This window comes from Ochotona curzoniae, unplaced genomic scaffold, assembly GCF_017591425.1.
Source record: "Ochotona curzoniae isolate NIBS_2020 unplaced genomic scaffold, NIBS_Ocur_1.0 contig_50, whole genome shotgun sequence".
Taxonomy (NCBI): Eukaryota; Metazoa; Chordata; class Mammalia; order Lagomorpha; family Ochotonidae; genus Ochotona; species Ochotona curzoniae.
In genome coordinates, this window is record NW_024466446.1 from 7,297,418 (window position 1) to 7,317,030 (window position 19,613).

The 19,613-nt window shown below is 43.8% G+C and overlaps 1 protein-coding gene across 1 annotated transcript in view; it reads left to right on the forward strand.

The window, feature by feature from the left end:
• Positions 1-1,251: 1,251 nt before the first annotated feature.
• The window catches only part of GLIS3 (GLIS family zinc finger 3), a 377,681-nt gene continuing 359,319 nt past the window's right edge, over positions 1,252-19,613 (forward strand). The window contains exon 1 of the mRNA XM_040988900.1: positions 1,252-1,772. Coding sequence (XP_040844834.1) covers positions 1,385-1,772 — 388 coding nt within the window. The 5' untranslated portion in view covers positions 1,252-1,384. The remainder of the gene's footprint in view (positions 1,773-19,613) is intronic.

The following is a 19,613-nucleotide window of genomic DNA, read 5'->3' on the forward strand; positions in this document are numbered from 1 at the left end:
AATTGGCAAAGGTGAAGAAAATATCCCAAAATTTGTGTTGTTAATTATTGTTGAAAATCCTCAACAAAGGTACACTTGCCGAACTGTCCAAGATACAAGGGTTGCTTACAATTAAATATATATTTTTTTCTGATATGAAAGAAAAAAAAATCCTTTATAAAAAGTTTTCTGATCTATTTTTCTTGATGACTTATGGAGTTATTTGTTTGGGAGCTGAGTTGAGCATATTGATCTGAGACCTTGAGTGAGTTGGGTAGATGCTGTGGGACTCAGCCCATGGAAGCTAAGTGGTCACTGCTGCATTGCACTCACTCCTGATCTGCTGTGTTTGGGCAATGCTGGCTTGTTCTCAGGCCTGTCCTAGCTATAGAAAAGACAAAGTGTGACTGTGTCTTCCATGGATTTGGAGTGGTTGGCACTGCCATGCTAGTCGGCTACTTCAACTCCTGCATTTTGGGGAGCTGTTTATCCTGGAGGTGGAGCATCACCTGTGTGCTAGGTAGCTTTTTTTGGGATCATGCGCCTGCATGGTGAGCATATTGGACAGCTCACTTTTATGAGGGTAGTTCTTTATGTTTTCCAGGACACCTTCGGCACAGCTTCTACCACCACCCCTCCTCCCAGGATCTTAACACTAGGCTAATATATTATGTGTTGATTCTGTTTCCATTCCTCTAAGCCAGGATTATCATGGAACCACAATTCTGATATTGCTGTGAATATCTGAATATATGCAACTGGAGATCTAGGCAATATTTCCAGGCAAGACTTTCATCTTTTTTTTTTTTTGAACTTAGAGATTATGAAAATCCTGCTCTTATAGTGATTATGAAAACACAGCTCTTAACAGTGAAAATCTGACATGGTTTCCCTTCCCAGTACTCTCATTTTTGAGGCTGTATCTGCTCTCGGAGTGTTTATCTTTGAAGCATTGCTCTTGCAGCTCATGAATGTGGTGCTTTTGGGTTCCCTAAGACCCGTAGTGTGGACAGACCCTCTAGGAAGCACAATTAGCTGCCTTTTACAGGCTGGCACCTGTAGCCTGGCTGTAGTTGCCAAGAGCATTGTATTGAGTGGGTTTTGCCAGCAAAGAAAACAACGTAGTGTTCTGTAATCCACGCCTCCCATGAACCCCAAGGGGCAAGAATGCCTGTTCGTGAGCATTGTATTGATTGATTGAGTGACCCCGTTGTCCACAATAAGGCCATTTTGTTGGGAGTGCTTCTTTTCTTCGTGGTGTACCTTTTGTTGGTTTTTACTTTTAAAATGCCTGTATTTGTCTTTTGAACAGGCTCATAAACCATACCATGGATAACTTATTGGACTTGGCCTGAAAGGAGTGAGTAGTGCCACTACTGGCCATCCTGGCGACAGGTTTTTCAGAATGAATGGAAGGTCATGCAGCATGAGTCTTCACCGGACAGCAGGAAACACACAGGGGCCTGGGATGCTTAGTGGCCAACATGGCCCTCCCCTCCGAGGTCACTCTGGGACGCCCGGCCCAGTGTCCTGTGGCAGCACAGCGAGCCCCGCTATTGGAAGCCTTGCTAACAGTCTCCATCTCAAGATGCCTTGTGGAGAAGGGATGGCTCCTCAGAACAACATGGTTGAGAGCCCCATTCACCTGCCTGCCTTGAGCCCCAGGAGACAAGTGCTCACCAGTGGGAAGCCCCGATACCAGGTCACTCAGGCCGGAGGCTTGTCAGGGTCACACACTTTAAAGCCAAAGCAGCAGGAATTTGGAAACCCTTTTCCTTCAAATCCTGGGAAAGGTAGGATTTTGTTTCTGCATTTTTTTTTTCAAAGTGAAAGCTAATTTTTTTTTTCTTGCCCTAGTGCCAGGAAATCCTAAGGAAAGAACAGATCACTCAATGTCAGGGTCAGAATGGATGGTCTCATGATGACATATGGCTTTCTCAGTAAGCTCTCTGTGTGTGATGTGTGTATGTGTGTGCATGCGTGTGTTTGGGCAAAGGATACATGTTGGTAAATAAGTGCTGAATATCAACTTGGCGATGTCTCATGGGACTGGGAAAGAAGGCAAGCAAAGGCAGCGTGATCAGAGATGGAAGGATGGGGTGGCTAGTGGTGACAGGGTGGGAGCAAACTTTCCAAGAGCCTTCCCTCTGGGTACATATAGGAATGCTGAGCCTCACTGCGGGGGGCGAGGGGCTGCCTTCAGGGGGCCAAAGATGAGGAGGGTGACTGGAACTGTATTAGAAGTGCTGGAAGTGAGGTGGCGTTTGGAAGGGAAAAGATGCAAAAAGATTTTAGTAATAAATGAGGAATCAATCCATAGAAAAGACAAGAAAAATACTTGGAGGAAATGGGTAAAAATGGCCCAACTCCCGGAGCCATCATCAGCTGCCTGTTAGGAGCTTCATGAACAGGAAGCTGGACTCCTGAGGGGAGTTAGGACTGAAATCCAGGTAGTCTGATTGGAGGTATGGTATCTTAACCACTAGGAAAAATGCTTAGCCTCAACTGCCCTGTGTTTTAAATTCATGGAGAATCATTAAAGAATAGCAAATTACTTTAATGATATACTGCATCTAGAAACTGGGCAATGACTAAATGAATTGCAGGCTAGAGTGAAAAAGATCATGTGTCCATGTAAAATATAACTGTTAAATAAATCAGCATAATTATGAATTCCTTAAGGTATTTTTAGCATTTAGTCTTAAATGTTCCTATGAAAGGTGTTTGCAACACCACGTAGAATTACTATTAGCCATCTTCTAAATACTCATTCACCCAGTTAAGTAAGGTGTGTAATGATTTACATTGTTTTTATGTCTGGTTAATCCTATTTACAGACAAGTTGATAGAAATGGGCAGAGTCAAAAAGTGTCCTGACACAAAGCTGTTAAATTCTCTTTCTTCTTTATTTATTAATACCTAGCTTGGGTTTTGAGGAGTTTTATCTGATATTAAGTATGTGAACGGTTTCCTTAGGGGAAACACCCCAATGAACTGTGACATTGCTTGTTGCTATGTTCTTGATGTGGCAAGCTAAGTTCCTGAATATGAAACTTAGGTGTTTGGGTTCCTGAGCCAGAGTCCCAGTGAAATCTTCAAGTTCATGCTTGACTAACGAACTGTAACCTGCTTTATATGTACCATAGCTGTGTTTGCAATCCTGACAATGGTAATAGCATTAATAACTTGCATTTGTTATATCATAACTTAGTCTGTGTCAGTCATTGTGTTAAGTGCTTAACAATTTGTAATCTCAGGTTTTGTTTTTTTTTTTTTTTTTTTTTTTTGTTCTCTCATAACAGCCCTGAGTTGTATGCTCTGGTTGATTGACCTGTTAATGTAACAGAAAGTGTAATCAACTTCATTGTCACCAACCAGTAAAGAGATGGGAATATTTGGTGGAGATTAGAAGTGGCTATAATCTCAGATTAATATAGTTAATGCTTAAAAAAGTGGTTAGAGTTGTAATTATGGTAAAAAAAAATGCTTCTGATATTGAAGAGAGAATGAACTCTTGGGGTCAGTACACCTTGGAATGTATGTAAAATATAGGAATACTTCCTGATTCTTGTTTTTGGCTTCTGGCCCCTTGAGCTTCCCAGTATACACAGCCTGTTCTGGGTCTACACAGTTGGACACAGATAGAAACCAAGGGTGCTGCATAATTAACCACTCTAGCCTTGCATTGTAGACACCATTACTACTGTGGATGGTGCCTGAGATGGCTGAATGTGTTCTTTTCAGTTCTCGATGGACAGTTCCTAAACTCTGCTGTAGTTATGGATGATGGTGATCTAGGACTGTTTGAACATATTGCTCACTTAACAATTCATTCTTGAGTCTACCTGAGTGTATTATCAGGAGATAGAATAACCAATAACACGTGGTGCTTGCCTTCCAGGTATGAAGGAAGTCAGACAAATAAATTGGCAGTTAAAGTGTGGGGAGCTGTCTGATGGGGATGTGCTTTGAGTGACAAGGTGACATCAACTGGGAAGGCTGGGGAGGGCAACCTGTGCTTGATTCGTGGCTCAGGAGGGCAGAGAGCTGTGTACACATACACACGTATAGCCTTTTATGGAGACATAGATTTAGTAGCAGGATGATGGAGAGAAGCACATCTGAAGATCTGCCTGGTGAGCAAGTATTTTCATTCCACTTGAAGCCCCAAGTTCCAGAACAAGGAGAGTGGACAGAAGAGTCCCTGTTGGAAGACTGGTGGGAGGAGAGGGTCAGTGTTTCAGCCAGAATGCAAAATCCAGAAGAAAGCTGATGCCCGTGTCCAAAGGCCATTAGGCAGGAGAGAATTCTCCCTTGGGTGGGTGGGTGGTTGTGAGGGTGGAGGAGGAACCTTTTTTTTTAGGGGGGGGTCATTCAGGAAGAGAACTTATTTACCCTTATTTGGTCCATTCAGAATGGTCCATATTTGAGTGAGACCCATGCATGTCTAGGGAGGGAAGTCTACTCTGTCTCCTGATTTGAATGTTAGTCTCATCCTGAAGCACCTTTGCAGGAACACTCAATGTAATATTGAACCAGATACTTGGGTATCTTGCAGCTCGGGCAAGTTGACAAATACTCTTAGCTATCCCATGAACAGTCATTGCTTTGTGATAAGGTGGTGCAGCTTACATGGGAGCCAAGAAAATGCATTTTCTAAATCTGGAGAGTGGTTACTCTGACTCTTAGGAATGCAGTGGGGCTGTGTACAGAGAACGTACATTACCGAAGGACTGTCAAGCATGTAGGCTTCTGACTTCACGTATGGATTCTCCTCAGTGCAAGCCTTTTGAGCACAATGCATTGGATAGTAATATTCGTATGACTGAAGGACTGAGTTCTGCTCCGTTCGAAACTCAAGTAAAGGGAGTTGAACATTAAAGGATGTAGTTTCTGAAGAGTGCCTCAAGATCTCCTGGGGTGCCACAGTGACCTCAGGGAATCACAGGCTGTTTTAAAATGCAAAGGAAACGTCAAGGATCCGTGGCATTCTCTCAACACCGGATAGATGCTAGCTTGAGGAAGCTGACAGGTTCAACAGTAAATGGCAAACGTGCCCCTTTGGTGGTGTCATATCTTTGTGAAACTACACTTTGAGTAGTTGTGGTTTTAAAAAGCAAGTGCTTTGTGCACCCATGTTCTTAACAGGGTTATTCATAAAAGCCCAACTGTAGGAGCCATCCAAGTATCCATGTATAATGGAACACTCAGCCTTAACATGGGAGGAAAATCCTAGGGGAGGTGCATTTAACTTAATGGCTAAGACAATCATTATCGAATGTTTGTGCCCCAGATCGGGGGGGGGGGCAGGATGGAGGTAGGGGTAGAGCAAGTTAGACACCTGGTTCTGGCATGTGGCTCCTGTATCCTGCTAATACAGATGGTGGGAGGCCGTGAGGAGTAATGGATCTCATGTGTGTGGGAGAGGTGGACCGAGTTCCTGTTTCCTGGCTTGAACCAAGCCTGGCCGGGCCCCAGACACTGCAGCCATTTAGGAGGGAACCCCAGTGAGTGGGAGTTGTCTCTGGTATGGATCTGTCTTTGTATCTCTCTGCCCTTCAAGTAAATATCTAAGGAAAAGCATTTTAAAAAAGATAGGAAATGGTGACACATGCAACAACAAAGATAAACCCTGGGAAATGCTAAAAGAAGAATGTCAGTCATAAATTGACACTACTGTGTATGATTTGTCTTCCATGAGTTTTTTTTTTTTTTTTTTTTTGCCTCATCCTGGAGACAAAAAGACTGGTGATTGTCAAGGTTTGAAAAAAGGGAAATAGGGAGTTAGTGTTTGATGGGGAGTAGGAAAAAATTCTGCAGAAGGGTGGTGATGGTGATAGCTGTACCATAGGAATGCATTTCCTGTCCTTGAACTCTACGCTTATAAGTGATTTAGACAACAGATTGAATACTCCTTATATTTGCCACAGTTTTTTTTTTTTTTTAAATCAAGTAATAAGTGAAATCAGCTTGGAGCAGGAAATGAGGATTGGTAGCATTCATTCTTACTGCAACATGTGTCAAAGTAGTAAAGTGAACATTCGAAACATATCCCATCAGAAATTATGGCAGAGAATGAAATCAAAATACCCTGTTTCTTTTCATTAATATCTATCTTGCCTCCCAAGGAGCTTTCCCAGGTGCCCTGCCTAGTTATTCTCATGTAAACTAGTTAATGATTACATAATTTATAATTTTTTTTTGAATAGGCTCATTCTTGGGTCATGGGTTTATCTTTTTCTAAGCTTATACTATTTACCTTATGCTATTTTACATTATGCTCTATTGTTCTCATTTTTTTTCCAGTGCTCAAATAGTTACAAATTTGCCTGATGGGTGCCTCTTATGGTCACTTCTTATGTCTTCTTGCCATGTTCCCATGAAGCACCAACTTGCTTTCAGGCATAACACAGTGTCTACTCTCCTTGTATTTCCTTGCCCCAGTCATGGAATCATTCATTTTTCCCACAATGCTCCAGTCTCCCTCACAGGGGAGCAATATTTAGAAAGCCGCATGTCACAGTGTCCTTATTGATTCTTGGGTGTCATGGCTGTTAAGCCCTTGCTGTGGAGTTAAGAAGTGTATTAGAAAAAGAACGAGTCCCGGTTGAAACGCAACATTGCTGTGTTTTTCCATGTAATTCCTCATTGCACGCAGTATCTGGGTTCCTAGTGACTTTATTGTGTTTTTATTTGCTCTGTCCTACAATCAAGCTACTTGCAGTTTTATGTTTCTGAGATATTAAAAATTAGACTTAAAATTGATTGTATGTACATTCTCAATGTACCCAGATAAGGGTGTTGCCATTTATCAGAGCCACATGGAAGACATTGTGCAACTGGCAACTCCCTGGTAGGATTTGTCAGCAAAGGATCCTGGTTATATTGTACCAATAATAGCATTCCCTCCACTTCCTGCTCCAACAGTTACTCATTGTAATTAGACTGGTGAAATGCGTTTTTCAAGGCATCTGGGAAATCAGTTTTATGATCCCCACTTTAAGCACATTTGACACAACTATTTAAATATTTAAGTCAATTCTGCATTTGCTGGACCCAGAGGACTATATAATTGGGAAGATTTTCATTATAAAGGTTTTTATTTTACCGTAGGGCCTCTGACATTGCTTGTTGGCTGTGCTGTCCTTTGAGACAAAAGGAGTTAGTTATTCATTAGCGTTTGTGGGTTATTCATTATTGTTGGTCAGAAAAAAAAAAAACAGAATAATATCAACAAAGAACGCCAAACTAATTGGGATTAAAAAAACTCTTTTGTGCTTCTTAAGTCTGATGTCTGTTGTAAAGACCTGGTTTAAGGAAGATAGTGTATTGTGAGAACCCGGGAGATCTAAAAATTATGTACTTATAAATAATACAGTAAGTTGTAGTTTTATTTCTCACCGTTTGTGGTTGACTAAATTAATTGGTTATAATCTAGGGCTTAGGTTAGAATTTGATTTCTCCATGTGTCTGTTAGCTTCAGTTTTTGGTTCCATTACAACATCTTACATTTTAAATACTGCCAGTGATTTAAGATGTTTTATTATCTTTGTCTTTATCCCTGGAACAGTAACAGGCAGTGAGGCAGGAACAGTACCATTATGTTGGATCCAGAGTAAGAATAGCGTTTGGAGTCTCCCATGGTGAGAGCTGTGCAGGTAACAGATTAGCTGAAGAAATTTGGGGCAAAGTACATGGTTACTTCTTTTTTTTTTTCACTTCTGCTCTTTAATCATTTATATTGCCTTGCACTTCCAATATGGCTTCCTGCAGAATTAGAGAAAATAAAGTTAATATTCCATAAAAGGTTCCAAAAATAACCAAACCAGCCAGAGACCAAAGGCATTATTCCAGTCGGGGAAGCCAGAGTTTTCATTCTGTCTCGCCAACAAGGCAGGTGAAACACAATGTTTACTTTTGTTTACTCACTGGGCTACACAGGGTCGGCTTTGTGTGAGTTATTGATGCTGGGTGTAAATCAACCTGATGATGGATTTCCAAGTATTACTAAATGGCAGGCACGATTTGTTCCAGTTATAAAAGCAGTATGTCAGGCTGGGAGCATTCCACCTTTGAAAGGATAGAGTATGTACCAGTAACCCACTCCCTACCTTCCCAACACATCTCAGATTCTATAGGGCATGAAGCTGAAATGTAACAGCCCTTGGTCACCTACAGCCTTTTTAGAGGGTTAAGCAGGCACAACCCTGGACTTGTACAGTACTCTACAGTCGTTTATAATTCATAAGCCTTCCCATTGATTATCCCATGGGATTTGATCAAAGGCGTCCTCCTGGGAGGCAGGGCATGTGTCATTCTGCCCCATTGTGGGGGTGATGAGATGGAGGCCTAGTTGGCTGTCAGTGTCTCTCTTTATGTTCTGTAGCGGTTTGCATAGGGCTGTACACTCTCATCTGTCCTTCTCTAGGTGTTCTGAGAAATTCTACCAGTATTTGAGGTTGCTGCCTTCCCATAAGGAACTTACCTTAAAGAACTCCAACCCATTCAGCTGTCATTTCTGATCCCAAGAGCTGAGGAGTGGGTCCTTCCTCCTATTTAGGAAAAGGTGCCTTGATTATTTTCAGCATTTGGCTTCTCAGAGCCAGGGCAGCACTGAGTTTGTGGGAAAGAGTCGGGTAGCCTTTGTGTTGTGGTCACCAGTGTGTGTGTGTGTGTGTGTGTGTGTGTGTGTACAATGTCGCTATCAGTGTGAAGTCAACACAGGCATGTGGGCTGTCACATAGCCTGTGAATATGAATAGATTTTGCTCCTTCTAACTCATCACATTTTAAAGACACAATGGGTGGTGACTTGTATTTAATACCTATTTTCATGGCTGCCTTATTTGCATAATGGAAGGTATAGAGGGTCTGTAATTGGCCCTGACATAATAAACAGGTTAAAAATGAATCTTGTGATGTGGGAACTGGATGCTCCAGTACAGCCGGAGCACCAACAGTCTCAGCTCTCTCTCTGGGAGATACACAGTCTTGGGACCACGCTGGGTGTGTGAATCAGGTGTTCGTTAGAACAAGATATCAGGTGACTCAAGTACACCGTGCTGGGTGTGTGAGTAGTTGTTGAATAGGAGTCCAAGTTCAGAAAGGGTGTGCTGTGCGTGAGGGTGAATGGTCTGTGGTTGCCATATAGACATTCGTGATAATTTTGTCCTTGACTCTAGCTCTGAACGTGAGGTCTGCTGAGCCGCTGGAGCGTACACAGCACTCATGGAACCTCAGTGTATGCACCTGCTGCCAGGACAGTCATGGGACCCCTTGTCCCCCATTCAGTGCCACTGCTCTCCGGGGCGGGGGGACCTAGGCGTGAGGAAGGTGGGGGTCAACCGTGGCTGTCCCATGTGCCCAATTGTGAAGGCAGTTTTGAGTACCTTTAAGGGTCTCTGCTTGCCTGGGATTATTCCTATGAGGGAGGATTTCAGGTTAAAAGCAAATTTGAAAGTATCCCAGCGAATCCAGAGAGAGAGATCTGAGACAGACAAAGCCTTTTTCTTGCCTTTTGAAATGTTTTCATTTTGCAGTTGTCCCCACAGAGCCTGTAGCTGGCTTTGCAAGTGTTTGGTGAAATTTGAGAACCATTGCTGTAGTCGATGGGTAGACATTGGTTGCTGACCCATTAGATTCACGGTCTAGTTCAGGCTTTCCTGGGGTGTGACCTTGGCAAGTCATTGGTCCTCCCTGCTGATTTCCCCATTTACAGAAGAAGAGTCATGTTTTGTCCTCATTGCCACACAGAGGGACTCTAGATGATGAGGAGGGCCTGGCTGCATGTCCTTGGGTGGGGGTCAGTCCAAGGCACTCTGCATCTTTGGCTTTGATTCGAGGAGGCTCATAAGTGAGGCTGAGCATTATGGATGGCTTGGCAGTGGATGGGGGGTGGAGAGAAGGATTCCAAATGGGGCAGGAAGGTCAGTAACCAGGTCTTCAAATCCATGGTAGCAGATGGAAAGTGAGAGCCAAGAAGCTGAGAGAGGCAGGGATTGGGGTGTTGGGGCGGGATATGGATGGGTATCAGAGAGTGTCTGGCCCAGGGAAGGGACTGGACTGGGAGTCACTCACTTGTGTGGCCATCTCTGAGGCAGGTAGAATGGTGGCACAGTAAATGGCATTTGTTTCTGAGGGTGAAATTAGATGATACCTGTAAAAGTGCATTTTACAAGGGCAAACTGCCAGAGGCACATGAAGTATTCCTTGATTACTTGGGGGCAGTCTGGGTCTCCATAAACCACAGTCATTATTGCTACAGGACATGGCCTCACTCTGCTTGCCTAACTCATTCATGTGATTTGTCTTCTGAAATAAAAGCCTAAAGCTTAGGCCTGACTCCCAAGTCTGGGCAGGATTATAAAGTACTTGATATGTGCATTTAGAACCACAGAAGTTCAATATATGAAGTTGTTTTAAAATCTAAAGAGGAAAAAAAAAATCTAAACCTCAGTGAGCAAGAATTGAGTGAAACGGTATTTTACAAATGTCTCATACAAAGGTTTTACTCTGTTTAAGGAGGGTAAGCATATCCTTTATTGTCTGTCCAGGGAAACTTTTTAAGAATATAGCAGGAACCCTATTAATAATTACACCTAGGACTGCCTTGCACAAACTGGTCATTCTATATTCAGGGAACATTTGATTGTATCTAGATATAGAATCTTACCCAATTGCCTCAAGGTGAGGCAGTTCAACGTTCTTAGAATGAAGCTTGTTAAGTTAATACAAAAATTGCCTCTTGGAGTCAGTGAGTGATTCTTTGGATATTTTTATGTGGGAGACATACATTTCTAGTTACTCTGGGATTGAAAATAAACTAGTTAGTAGTTATTTAGCATTTCCCGTCTTCTAGAACTGTTCTTAGCCGTACATAGCTCCATTTAATCTTCCAAAACAGTTCTAGAAGTATCCCTCGTTGAAAACACAAGAGCGGCCGAGAAAAAAATGAGGCCACCCAAAAATTAATATGAACTGCCTAATAAAAATAAGTCAATCTTTTTTTTAAAGATTAATTTTATTTATTTATTTTTAATTAGAAAGTCAGATATACAGAGTGAAGGAGATATAGAGAGAAAGCTCTTCCATCCACTGATTCACTCCCCAAGTGGCAGCAACAGCTGGAGCTGAGCCGATGTGAAGCCAGGAGCCAGGAGCCTCCTCCAGGTCTCCCATGCAGGTGCAGGGTCCGAAAACTTTGGGTCATCCTCAGCTGTTTTCCCAGGCCACAAACAGGAAACTGGAAGAGAAGTGGAACAGCTGGGATATGAACCGGTGCTCATATGGGATCCCGGCACATGCAAGGCGAGGATTTAACCACTAGGCTATTGTGCCGGGCCTGAAATGAATACTTCTTAAAAAAAAATAGTGAGCAATTGTTTGAGGCCTTATGTGGGCTGGCTGTTATTTTACTTGAAGGCAGAGTTACAGAGAGAAGCAGATAGACATGGAGAGATCTTCCATTCACTGGTTCATTCCCCAAATGGCCACAACAGACAGAGCTCAGCTCATCTGAAACCAGGAGCCAGGAGCCTCCTCTGGGGCTCCAAGGACTTGAGCCACCCTCTGCTATTTTCCCAGTCTGTAAGCAGGGATCTGGATTATAACTGGAGCATCTGTGACTAGAACCGGTGCCCATGTGGGATGAAGCCCAGTCTGCTAAGCCTTGGTGGCTGCCCCTAAAACAATTTTTTTAATTTAATTTTATTTTTATTGGAAAATCATATTTACCAAAAGGAGAGGCAGAGAGAAAGATCTTACATCTGCTAGTTCATTCCCTAAGTAGCTGCAAAAGCCAGAGATGAGCCAGGATCCAGGAGCCTCTTCTGGGTTTCCCACACGGGCACAGTGTCTCAAGACTTTAGACTGCCCTCAACTGCTTTCCCAGGCCACAAGTGGGGAACTGGATGGGAAGTGGAGCAGCTGGGATTAGAACCTGCACCCATATGGGATCCTGGTGCGTGCAAGATGAGAACTTTAGCCGCTAGGCTATCATGCTGGGCCCCCCAACATTTTTTTTTTTTTTTTATAAATAGTTACTAAAGGGCTAAAAATGTGTAAAAAAGATAGCTCTGTAGGAACCTGTGGACGGTAACTGTGGAGAGCAGCCACCATCCTACGGCTAAAGGTTCAAAGGAAAGTTGTGGAGAATTACAAGAAATTGAAATCTTGGAGCTAGGGCCCAGGCCTCCAAGGGAGGAGCCCCTTAGCTGGTGTTGGGATCAACTACCCAACTGCTCTTCCAAAAACTCTTGCAGAATCTGTTAAGCAAATATGGGCTACTAGCTTTAGTGATGCGCCATCCTATAAGTAGCAGTTCCCCAAACTAGTGCAAAGGATTATACCTGTGACTAGCCGGACTCTTTCTACTGGTTATATCTGTTAAGTTGCCTAGAATAAGAGGACTGGTTAGACCTAGGTCAAGTATACTAAACGAGGCTGTTCAGTTGCGTTCACATTGCTCTGAGTCAATAGAAGCTTGTCTGTCTGAGAATTGCTCATTACAGGCCCAGAGAAAAAGAAAGCAAAGTGAGGGTGTCTTCATGTTTTAAATGATTTTTAATAACTTGAATCAGAGTTTGAAGAATGGTAGCTAATATAGAACACATGATGTTATAGATGGTGTTTTATCTAAGTACTTAATATCTTATTTTGTATGTAATAATATGAGACATGTTATCACATTTGAGTTACCCAAATCCAATGAGGTGTGTGCCAATATGCTGCTTGTTATTACTTTTATTTTTCTTGTTTTACAGATGAGAACATCAACATTTGCCCAGTGCTACACAGCTAGGAAATAGGCAGGGTAAGAAGCAGTCAGTTTGCCTATAGAGTGTGTTCTCTGAGTTTCTAAACTGTCCCATATCAATGTGTGTGTGTGTGTGTGTGTGTGTATTTAACTTGTACTCTTATCTTCAGATGGGGAAGGTTTTTTTTAGTAATTTACCGACCTAGGCTCTTTGTAAAATGAGAGAGATGAATGACTTAATTTCACAGACTCCTTTGTAGCAGTCATTGTTCCATGGAAAGAACCAATCAGTCACCTTTTAAAAGTCGGAATCTAGACTTGAAACATGGCTTGTAGGAGCAAGATGCATCCCGTGTGTCTGACGTAGACTTGGTAGTGGCTGTGCTAGGCACTGCTGGGTACCTAGGAGCAGTCAGGTACAAGCAGGAAAAAGGTTTGTATTCATGTATTTGAACGCGATGGGGCTGCTCTGTGTTGTTTTTGTTGAATTTCCATTTTTCTACACCCAGGATTTAATCTTACAAGGACCCGGCAGAACACTGGAAGCCTTTTCACACCTGGGATTTCATCCAAGAAAGGGTGGTCTTTTCTGCCAGCTTCATTTGCTCCTAAGGGACTTTTAAAACTTCTAGATGGCTTGTCTCTGGAGTCATAGTTGATTTGAAGACTGATGACGGGATGTCCAAAGGGCAGAAAATGCTCACCAACTCTGACGATTTAGTGAAAAGGGTCCCAAATTAGAAGATGGTAGAGGAGTTGTGTGGGCTTAAGAAAGCTTATCAGAGGGTTAAAGCGGGAACATGGATGTGTGTGTGTGGGGGGGGGGCACAGCTTTTTTCTTCTCCATGTCACGATGTTCTTATCATCCTCAGACACTCTTTTTTTCTGTTCCTTTTTAAAATATTATTGTTTTATTTTATTTTTGGACATTGTTTACATGGTTGAGAGGGAGGCACGTCCCCGTGGGCCTCCAGTTAGAGTAGGGAGAGTGGAGGTATGGAGGAAAGTGGATGGGACAAATGCTTCTTTTCTCTTTTGTTTTTTTTTTTGTTCCTGGGTCTGAAGGGAGGAAGGGTGTGGGAGGGGAAGGTGCTACTTTTTAGTTTTTAGTTTTGATGATGCTTACATAGTTGATCAGGGTGGGATGGATCAAGGTTTAGGGAAAAGTGGGTGTAACCATGGTTTCCAATTTTTTTTTTCTTCCTGTTTTTGGGGGAAACAGGGAGATAAGGGGAGAAGCCATGCCCAGCCTCCCAACGGCCCCAGTGTCTGGGGATAGGAAACAGCCAGTAATATCAACCAGGGTCCCAATGTGGCACATGCTCTGAGGGTTCTGCCCACGTGATTTTGATAGTTCTGAAATGCTGTCGATCTCACCAATCCAAGGATGAGGAAACCCTTCAACATCCATTGACTGACGTAGTTGACCTTATGGTCCCCATTTGCCCAAATTTTTGCTGTCATGGTTTGGTTGGAGTAGTTGTCCAATTTGTTCCGTTCTCCTTCCTTTTGCTGTTGTATCAAATGACCTCTGCAGGCCCCAATGGGCTGCCATATCCTCCAAAGGCATCAGGGCCTGCTGTCCACTGCTCTGTCTTTTCCTCTGAGGAGAACCAGTTCTTGTAGGCAGGTCCAAGGATCCGAGCCAGGCGACTTGGTCCCCACTGGATGCCCCATCCTTGGGCTCATGGACCTGGCACCTATTGTGGTGATGGGCCCAAGGACCTGGGCCTGAGAACCTAGGCTGAAGGGGCTACTTTTTGCTGTCTTCATCAGCACCTGGGGATTGTCATTTGACAACACCTTAAGTGTGGCTGTTGGTGCTGCAGCTCAGTCTGAGGTGGCTCACTCCCAGTCTCTGCATTTGCTTGCAGGTGTTATAGCTTGGCTCAGCCTGGTCTGCACTTAGTTTCGGCTCAGGCAGGCAGATTCAGCAGCCTTGCCAATCTGGCCCACTTACAGTCCTCACGTGAACTGCTTGGGTGTTATAGTCCAACCTGGCCTGACCTGCACCCCGTTCTGGCTCTCAGTCAAGCCGGCGTATACTGAACTAGCCTAGACTTGCCTGCTCCCAGACCTGGACCAAACACACGATGGGTGCTGCAGCCTTGCCCAGCTTGGTTTGTCCTTAGACCTGGCTCTTTTGCACCCCAGTAGGAGCTGCAACCTAGCAGGGGAGTTCCCAAAGTCCTTCTACCAGGCCTGTTCCAAGCCCCAGATCTTGCACATGCTTACAGATGCTTCAGCCCAGTCTGGCATGGCTACAGGCACAGCCTATACCCTGTCCTGGCTCTCATGTATGCAGATGTATATTGCAGCCTGGCCTAGTCTGACCTGCTCCCAGACCTGACCCCCACAAATGCTGACGAGTGCTGCAGTCCTGCCTGGCCTGGCCCATCCACAGCCCAGCTGCTCCCCAGTGGGAGCTGTGGCCTAGCAGAGGTGTTCCCCAAGTTCTCCTACCAGGCCCAGCTTCTCACATGTGCTGGCAGGTGTTATAGCTCTGCCTGTCATAATCTGCCCTCAGTCCTGGCATTTGCACATTGCCAGTGAGTGCTGCAGCTTGGCCCAACCCAGCCTCCTCCCAGCTTCAGTTCATTTTGTAGCTTCCTGTCAGGTGAGTTGCGTGGTCTAGCCTGGTTGAGTTAGCCCCCATCTCCAGCTCTCAGGCAAACCAGCAGGTGCCGCAGTACCACAGAGCTAAATCCACAAGTCCTTTATAGAGTCTGTCCCCAGATCTGGTTCTCTGGCATTCTGGTGTGTGCTATGACCCATCCTGATACTGTCTACCCCCAGCTCCAACAGTCTGGGTACTGCAGGGTACTGCAGCTCACCCTTCGACCCTCAACTCTAACTTTTGCATGCGGGGTGGCAGGCAATGCTGTTTAGCCCAGCCCAGGTCTCCCACTTGGGCAGTTGCCTTGCCTGATGTACACATCCTGCTCGTTTCCCCTTACTCCATGTCAGCTCCCGTGGCTGTCTGTGACTGTAGCGACTGTGTGTGTCTGTAAGCTCCCACATGTCATCCCTCCCCTATCAGACATTCCCTCAGCTGCTTCCACTCCAACATGTCCCAAGACCCCATTCCCTGGGCAATCTGGGGGCCAGGATGGCATGTTCAGCCCAGTGTTCCCCTCCTTCCCCACATACCTTAAAAAACAACAACAACAAAAATAATACAATAGGCAGCAGTGCTGGCTCACTGGTTTAGTTAACACAAATTTAGCACTAACCAAGACCAGAATGGCAGGCTTGGCTAGCAGTGTAACCTTTGCCTAGGTATAGGGCAACCTAGGGGTTTTACTCCTTCTGGCACTCCCATTTTCCAAAGCCTTTTATTTCGCCAGATCATTTTATGAAGAATCAGTTCTTTGAAACCTTCCCATAACGGGGGATATATGCAAGTAGAAAACACTTAGCAGCAGTTCTGTAAAATTTGGCAGCTTTTTCACAGTCCAAACATCGGACATGTGAGGCATGCTCTCCTGCAGGTACTGGAAGACTGAGGCACAGTACTGCCTTGGGTGTTTGTGTATGAGCCAGGCGGTTGATTTTCCAGGTGACAGATGAAGGTACGAACTAAGGTGAAGGTATTTTATTTGGTTGACTGCAGCTTATGAGAACTTGTCACCCCCTAGAAGTTTTTGTTTGGATTTATAATCTTTAGAAGGGGGAGACATGATAATGTGTATAACATGGGCATTAAAATGAGGTGCCAAGGGTCGCCCGATGTGCCTCAACACCCTAATATGGCAGTATGTGTTTCCTCTGAATGTTTTTGTATTAGTCTGTGGCTTAACATAGAAATCCCAATTTTAGGCAGAAAAAACTGGCTTTTTTTTTTTTCCTGTGTAAGGAGGATGAATTGAAGGATGAGTGTTCGTTTAAGTTCCATCACTCTATTTCCCAGAAAGTGAAACTAAACATAGGCGTTCAGGATGCAGGCCGGGAGTATAATAGGTGTGAAACTCACTGTCAGTTCTGCTCCTCTTCTGCCTCGTACCTTGAGCAAGGAACTTGCCATCTATAAGCAATGACACTTTCACTAATTTCACGGATATCTTAACCCATTACATAGAATAACACATAGCTGAAATTTTAGCGTAACATCTGGTACTTAGGAACGAGTAATATATTAAGTAGCTTTTTGTGTGTGTGTGAAATTAGTACAGTAGAAATCAGGTTCTAAAGCAAATCATAGGTCTTTTGAGCTCATGCTCTTTTTGTGCTGTCTTTTTCACCAGTATAAGCTCTGTGAGGACAGATTTCCCCGAGTTTTTGAGAACCGACTGTGTGCCTTGTATGGTTGAGGCAAAGTCACTCCCCTTAGCTTAGTAGGTCATTGAGGACCTACGATGTAATTTTGTGAAATAATAACAAGTTTGTCTGGTCAAACTTCACCGATAATGAATGATGAGCCCTGATAACATTGTAAGCAGGTTGTTCGCGGAAGGCAGAAAGAGAAGTGAGTATAATTCTGATTTGATTCTGGCATGGCCAGGTCATTCAGATCTTGAGAGCGTGAGGTTGGCAATGCAGAGATTGCAAGCCTTGGCGCCTTTGAAGGGATTTGGCCAAGGATTATTGCAAAGGACATTATCTTAGATGGAGAATGGCCTGGGTAGAAAGGTTAAGAGTGGAACCCAGGAAAACCCACTAGCTTATTGTAGCAACCCTAGTGACAGCTGGTGGCTTCGCCCGGAGTGGCAATGGGTGGACAGGTTAGATTTAGGATTATTTGGGGAGTGGAGCTGATAGGACTGGCTGAGGATTACTTGTGAGGCAGCAAAGAAGACTCCAGAAAGACTTCTTGAGTGTTTACCTTGTAGGAATCTGGAGTTGGCAGATTTTTTTTTTCTGTTGAATGCTTTATTCCACGTGACCCACAGCAAAGAAGACCTGGGACCCCAAACTTAAACCTCACAGTGCTGAATGTCAGCTAGGACACTTCAGTAGGCAGTTAGCGGTTACTTTACATGGCAAGCCCAGGATGTTTGTGTCCAGGACCCCTCTCTCTCTCTTTCTCTCTTTTCCTCATGATGAGATTGTCATCCAGGAAAGACATTCTCAGTTGCTTGCAGTGGGAAGGCTTGAGATTTGCAGCTTCCCAAGTTGTTTTCTGAGGTACCCTGGGCTTGCCACAGCGAATACATGGGCAAGCTGTGGGATAGCTCAGCTCCTTTTTTTTTTTTTTTTTTTCCAAACACAGAAACGATCAGCTTCTATTAGCTAGTGTGTGAAGTGCTGGCTTAAGGTAGCTCATAGTTTCAATATAAGGTCATCACATTCCTTTTAGTGATGTCATATCTTTGCAAAGCTGGGCTTTGGGGGTTTTCTGTGACAGAAAGCTGATACTGTGTAACGATCAGTGTGCGCAGGAAATGAGGTGATGGAATTCAATCTTATTCTCAAGTCTGAGAAGTTGTGTGGTGCCCAGCAACATACACACCCCATTCAAAATGATGGCTACTGAAGAATAAAAATATCGTTTTGATTTCAATGTGTAGTTTCTTATTTTTTCACATGGCTGCAAAGTTGTTATAACACGAGTGCTAATTTTTTTCTGTTAAAAGTCTGTTAGTTTTTGTTAATATAAACTGAACAGAATAGGACATGAATACTTGATATGTTATTTGGATCTGCTTTTTTTTTTCTTGAAAGATTTATTTGTTTTTATTGGAAAGTCAGATATACAGAGAGGAGGAGAGACAATGAGGAAGATCTTTTATCCGCTGATTCATTCTCCAACTGCTGGGCCAGGTTGAAGCCAGGAGGCAGGAACCTGATCTAGGTCTCTCATGTGGGCTTCAGGGAACCAAGCACCCAGGCCATCTTCTGCTGCTTTTCTGAAGCCATTAGCAGCGAGAGCTGCATCAGATGCAGAGCAGCTGGGACACTAACTGGTACCCAATGGCAGCTTTGCCCGCTATGTCACAATGCTGCCCCTCGATCTACCTCCTTAATTCAGAATTGCTGAGTATTTTTCTTGGTCCAGAGGTGCCATAAAAAATTACTATGATTCTTGATTTAGTTTAGTTTTTTTTTTTTTTTTTTAAGAATGTGAGTATAAGAAGGGACTCATCCTTCTAGAAGCTCCGGTTTGGTCTATTGTGGCCTTCCCTGCTGGTCACCTGCTTGCATGATGGCAGAAAAGGCAGAAAAGTGAGCAAGTTGCATCCTGCAGCTTCAGCCATTGGCACGGGGATCTCCAGAGGGCTTGGCATGGCCTCATTTCTACGCTTTTCTTTGCTGAGTGGGGTGGCCCCTCCTGTGAAGTTGTTGCCTCATTCTTGGTGCTGGCCTGGCCTTATTGTTATCAACCTTTAGAACTATTCTGGACAGAGTGAAGGATGCTTATTGTTTTTGTATCCCCCATGATAAAGTGATTTTTTTTTTTAAATTCACTTGTCTATTTCTTCCTAATTTTCACCTTTCCATCCACAACTTCCACTATACCCTCTGGTACTTTTGCATCTCGAGGCCACCTCCTTGCTTCCCCAAGTCCTTCTTTCTGTCCTGCGTCTCCATCTCTGTATCTCCTTGGTGTTAACTTTCGTCCTGAAAGAATCCTCAAGTCTACCTCTCACTCTCAAATACCAAATCAGAAACATTATGCTGTAGCCTGAATGGATCAGCACAACTCTGCAGAATCTTCTGTGTTGAAATGATGGTTGGGATTCGGCTGGGCCCTGTGAATTTTATCCTGAGATGAGTTTATCAGGACTCAGTTCCCCATTCCCAAATTTCTAGGATAGCGTAACATTGAGAAAGATGAAATCAGACTTGCCACTTGGGTTTGGATATTTCTAAGTGATCTCATATCAATATTTTCCATAGAAGTGCTGTCGGAGATGAATGTGTTGCTTCCAAAGCATAACTGA